The sequence below is a fragment of the Artibeus jamaicensis genome, unplaced genomic scaffold, assembly GCF_021234435.1.
Source record: "Artibeus jamaicensis isolate MK-2021 breed Jamaican fruit bat unplaced genomic scaffold, CSHL_Jam_final scaffold_614, whole genome shotgun sequence".
NCBI classification, from domain to species: Eukaryota; Metazoa; Chordata; class Mammalia; order Chiroptera; family Phyllostomidae; genus Artibeus; species Artibeus jamaicensis.
Genome location: NW_026522050.1, coordinates 8,013,350 through 8,019,476, shown reverse-complemented (window position 1 = coordinate 8,019,476; position 6,127 = coordinate 8,013,350). Strand labels below are relative to the sequence as shown.

The window sequence follows — 6,127 nt, the reverse complement described above, 5'->3', positions numbered from 1 at the left end:
ACAACTATATGTTTCAGGGGTACAGTTCCATAATATATTACCTGTACACCATAGTGCATGTTCACCACCCCAACTAAAGTCTCTCCACGTATCATTTTAAAAGAAGTGGTGAAACAGCAGCTTAAATGAGACCAGATGAAGCAATGAACCAAAGAGAGACTCTGCAGCTCTGGATATGAACACGCACAAAGGGAACAGCCACGTACTAACAGGGACTAAGTTATAATAACCAAACTTACTTGACTCTTGATTCAAATGATGTGTAAAAATATAGCTTTGAGATAATAGGGGAAATTTAAACATGGATTTAGTATGATATGACACTAAAATTCTAGTATTGCTTCTGTTAGGTGCAACTTTGGCATGGGTGTGTAATAAAATGGCCGTCTCCATGGTGGTTACACTTTTTATAAAGCCCTATTAATGACTTAGTTCTCTTTGCAAGTGGGTTGATAAATATAATACCCTACAAGTACAATTATGCTTTAAATGATTCCAGTTTACAGCACTGGAAGTCAAGGACTCATTGTCTATAAAATGTCCTCACTTCCCACAGGCCCCTGACCCAAGCTGTACACAGGAATGCCTTGCCAAAAATATATTTGGGACAGGAAAAAAGTCAATGTGGCAACAGTTCCTGTAGTTGTTTGTTTTGAGGCTTATGTCATTGGCTGAAATACTTTTGGTTTCCTTGAAATTCTTCCAAAGACTTAAAGGGTTAATGTTACATTGATAAAACTTTTGGTTGTATGATTCCAGATTATTTCTGCAGATCTGAAATTATTCAATAGTAATTTCTTAGTTAAAGTACACTGCAATAGTACTCTATGAATATTATCCCATATTTTATTATAATTCTAAGGAATACCAACATAATTGCATAAATACATCTTTAAAGGGCATTCATGGATACACTTTTCTTCCTTTTCTTTCTGCCATAAAGAATGTCTCCTAGAAATATCCATATTATACTCTTGATAAAGGAATGTAGAAAGTACAGAACATCACCACAAACTGCAGAATTATTGAAATGCATAAAAGGCTGTTTATTTGACAGTCAATTGCATTTGTTGCTCCCTTTGCCCCAAACTCAATGCTTTTCCTCCAGTTATTTGCATAACTTTATAATGGTCTGTGGCCAAATAGCACCTCACTGGTTTTGTTTAACTTCCTATTTTAAATGGCTCCTTCAATGATATATTTTAGCATTTATTACCAGAAAATGACTACATATTTATTTGTTTTTGTATTCTCCATTAAATATAAATTTGTTGGTAAAGGCACATTCTTTCTCTTCCCCAACCCCGCAATATCTAAGATACTCCCTGGTTCAGGATAAGCCTGTAATAAATATTTGTTTAATGAATGAATGAGTCATTATGTATCCTTATTATGTGCTCATCCTCCTTTCCTTGTTTCCTGCACCAGAGAGTAAAGTTCACAAAATAGTCACTATGTTCATTCTGATCAGTGAATGCACATCCTTCAAGCAGTCTATGTCCAATGGTATTGCTTGTTACCACAGAGGGGTTATATATCTTTTGAGAGAAAACTTTTAAAGTGATTCATACGTGTATTATTCATATACCAACAGCATAGCTTTGCATGTAATGGATAGACACAAATATTTGCTGAATGAAAGGACGTGATGAAATGTTGGTAAAGCTACTTTTAAGATTTCCTAAAGGAGAGGATTTGAGATACACTTTCCCATTTGTAGGCAATTTCACCAAGCTGAATTTGATTTTGAAATTTAATATTTCTAGGGTAATAACCCTGACAAAAGATAAGAAATTCAGCACAGTGGTCATTTGTTTTATTTTATTTTGTTTTTATTTTGACAGCCCAGTTTTATTAATCCCTTCTAAAACACCCTTATCATTCTTTATGAACTATCTCTTCTCTGCATTCAAATTCCTCATAGTACGTGTGCCTCTATGCACAGTTACATAGAAGGTCACAGTTTTCTGTAGGAAGGTACTGGAATGAGCAGTGGGCTAGGGTAAGTGACTTTAAGAGAAAAATTTCCATATGAAATGCCCCTCATGCTGCTCCAGGTTTCCAATACACATCAGGGAAAGGTGATTAATTTTAATTGTTTATTTCATGATCTCAAGAGCATGAGGCAATAGAGAGAGTCTCTAGGGTCCATATCCCAAAAGTTGTGATTACAGGTATAAGAATATATGCATCCCTCCTAATCAGGAGAAGTCCTACCTTTGCCAACAGCAGGTTTGTTTTAAGATTCTAAAGACAAATTGATATTAACTTCACCGTGTGATATCTAGAAATCAATGTGGAGGGGACAACCTTACCCTTTAGATCTATGTAGTCCCTGAGAAATATTTAGTCACTGCAAAGCCATGTATCTAAATGTGCCAGAAAGAGGACTGCCATTGTCCTACACAGGTTTGCATTAGAGGGCCTGGCTTAGCTGAGCTCCCCAATGACAGCCCCACGGACAGCAGGTGCCTGGAGTGGGGGAAATCAGATCTTAGAGAATTTTGGGAATGTGCCCTGTCTTGCTTCTATAAATTCAAGGTAGATATACAAGTATGTAAATAAAGTAAAATAAGCAGAGAACAAATAGACTCTCTAGTGAAAAAAATTAAAAGGGACCAGCTTTAATTAGGCCCTGAGAGCAAAAAGTTATAACAAAATGGGGGAAAATTATAAGAATATTTCAACTCTTACAATATTTCCTGGACTTAAATATATAGAATTTTTTACCAGCAATTTAATAATAGCATTTGAGACAAGAACAATTACATTAATTATAACATTAATTCTTTTTTGAAAATATTGTATTTATTTATCTTTGGAGGGGAAGGGAAGGAGAGAGGGAGAGAAATATCAATGTATGGTTGCCTCTTGTGTGTCCCCTGCTGGGAACTGGCCTGCAACCCAGGCATGTGCCCTGACTGGGATAATCATAACATTAATTCTTAAATGCCTTAGCTAAATTAAACATTGTAAGAAAAATACAATGTGATAATTAATTAGAATGTCTGGCTTTGTGATGAATTGTCTTTTGAGGTTGTCTTTAATACTCAACTTTATGAGAATAGTAGCAGATAGCATTAATGTCTCAGTCTCACATATGATCTGAAATCTTTATTGATAGGCCATTTGAAGCTGTTTCTCAGATTTTGGGACCAGAGATAACCTTTCCAGAAATAATTGAGAGAGGGTTTCCTGGTACCATAGTATCTTAGAGGTGTGAGGCAGCAATTAGAGACATACGGGGTAAGGCCAAAGTAGGTTTAAGATTGTGAGTACATGAAACACAAAGTTTATTTTTGTATTATTAGTTATTAATAATTATATTATTTTCCATGCAAACAGCTGTAAACCTTTTCTCCCTCCTTATATAATTCTTTTGTATTACTATTTTCTCATGAAATGTCTTCCCAGTGCAATTCTAGATGAAGTTTCTAAGCCCCCCCTCTTTGCAGGTGATACAGGGACAGGATGAACAAATATTTTGTAGTTTTTGAAGGGAGGAGAGACAGAGAGACACAGAGAGAGAGAGAGGGAGAGAGACATGGGAAAGAGAAGTCTGTTAAGTCAGAATCGTCTTTATTACAGTGAGTTAGTTATTCCTGGGGGAAATCTCTCCAAATCCTGTTCTAAGTGCACGTTGATGGGGCCTTGTAGTATAGCTCTGTCATATGTGCTCTGTCCTTGGGCTATTGCTCATACACTGAGAGTCCCTAGTTTGTCATAAAGGTACGGCTATTAACAAAGGAAGTACCTTAGTATTTAGACCTTGAACATGAATCAGTCTTTCATTAAAAAATGGACAAATTATAGGGAGTCTGGGAATTAGAGCTTTAGGTGAAGACCTATAGGTTGGTCCTTACTTGCATGTCATTGGGAAAGTCAAGGTTCCTCCAGCATCTTTGTCACCTCTAGAATAAGGAAGTGGACTAGATTATCTTTATTATCTCTCCTAATTCTATTATTTCTCAAGCAATGAGGAAGTATTGACAATTAGGGCTCCCTGAACTGAGGAGAATACTCTCTGGAAAAAACAAATGAAGATTTAATATCAGGTTTACTAGACTATAAAGAAAAAGATTCAAGTGTTATATGGAATTAACAATACAAGCACAAATTTAAAGTGTGAGGGGTGTTCATTCTTAATGTCACAGTGTGAATGTGTGATGCAAAAATTAGTTTTAGAAATTTCTCATTTTCATCACTGATTGTAGGGCTGAAAAAATCTGTCATTGTATTATGTTTGGCTTATCTTTTATGAAATCATAATGTTCAAGGAGATATGGAAGTGTTATGGGTAGATTTGATTTAAAAATACCATGAGTCCCTTGATCTCGTATTATTTTTAGGAATTGAACATTACCATTGAGAACTTAAAAAATTAATTTAGTAATTGTATTTTTTTACTTAAAGAAAAATTTTTGTATTTTTCAAATTTTATTTTTATTGTTTATGCTGTTATAGTTGTTCCTGCTTCTTCTCCCTTTCCCTACCTCCACCCAGCCTTACCCTGTCCCCTCCCCAAGCCAATCCCTGTACTCTTGTTCGTGTCCATGGGTTGTGCATAAATGTCCTTTGGTTAATCTTTTCACTGTCTTTCATTCTGTCCCCTCACCTCCTTTCTGGCAGCGGTCAGTCTTGTTTCATGTATTAAGCTTCTGTTACTATTTAAAGATGATTATCACACTTAAAAATATTATACATTCAGAGTGTCTTGCATAATAAATCCATAGAGAAATTCTGAAAGATATTTTGCTTCATCAACCAGTTTGGTAAGGGATATTAACCCAGATTTTCACACCCTCACTTGCCTTAATATTTTTCTTCTCAGGACTCATTCAGGTTCTGACAAAGAGAAACCATGACACTGTCAGAGAGAAATAAAACTGGAACCACGTTCAGTCTCCTGGGCTTCTCAGATTACCCAGAACTGCAGGTCCCCCTCTTCCTGATTTTTCTGGCCATCTACAGTGTCACTGTTGTAGGGAACATTGGGATGATTATTATCATCAGAGTTAACCCCAAACTGCACACCCCCATGTACTTCTTCCTCAGCCACCTCTCATTTGTGGATTTCTGCTATTCCTCCATCGTTGCTCCCAAGGCCCTGGTGAACCTAGTTGTAGAAGATAGAACCATTTCTTTTCAGGAATGTGTAGTACAATTCTTTCTCTTTTGCACCTTTGTGGTAACTGAATCCTTTTTGTTGGCGGTGATGGCCTATGACCGCTTCGTGGCCATTTGCAACCCTCTGCTTTACACAGTTGCCATGTCCCAGATGCTGTGTGCCATGCTTGTGGTTGGGTCATATGCATGGGGAGTAGTGTGTTCTTTGATACTTTCATGTTCTGCTATCAAGCTATCATTTCAGGGTTTCAACACCATCAACCATTTTTTCTGTGAGTTCTCCTCATTGCTCTCCCTCTCTTGCTCTGATACTCATGTCAACCAGTTGCTGCTTTTTGTTTTTGCCACCTTTAATGAGGTCAGCACACTACTCATTATTCTCACGTCCTATGCATTTATCCTTGTCACTGTCCTCAAGATGCATTCAGCCAGTGGTCGCCGCAAAGCCTTCTCTACCTGTGCCTCACACCTGACAGCCATCACCATCTTCCATGGCACCATCCTGTTTCTCTACTGTGTGCCCAACTACCAAAACTCCAGGCACACAGTCAAAGTGGTGTCTGTATTTTACACAGTGGTGATCCCCATGTTGAATCCCCTGATCTACAGTCTGAGAAATAAAGATGTCAAGGATACAGTCAGCAAGCTGATGGACACTAAAATCTTTTCTGGTTGAGCATATTACTTTAGTAGAATCTGTCCATTACATGAAAATAAAGTGTATCTCCACAGGTTCATTTGGAAGATATTTTTAAGTTATTGAAGACCTAGTGTTGTACAATGGAATGGACATAGATTTTGATTCGAAGACACTAAACATGACTCTGTCTCTTCTGAAGAAAAACCAGCAATTTCTCTCACTTCAATTTTTTACTTACAAATTTGAGACAACATAAGCTAGCTCCTAATTTGGTTGTAAAGATTAAAAGATAATTATAGATATCATGTGGAATGCCTTATATAATCTCAATAAATATTAGTTTTCATCCCCTTTTCTTGT

The 6,127-nt window shown here is 36.8% G+C and overlaps 1 protein-coding gene across 1 annotated transcript; it reads left to right on the top strand.

Annotated features, from left to right (window-relative positions):
• The first annotated feature begins 4,861 nt into the window (after positions 1-4,861).
• LOC119047792 (olfactory receptor 5D18) lies at positions 4,862-5,803 on the top strand. Its single transcript, XM_037143281.2, has one exon. It carries the CDS (start codon positions 4,862-4,864, stop codon positions 5,801-5,803), a length of 942 nt encoding a protein of 313 aa, XP_036999176.2.
• The last annotated feature ends 324 nt before the right edge of the window (positions 5,804-6,127 follow it).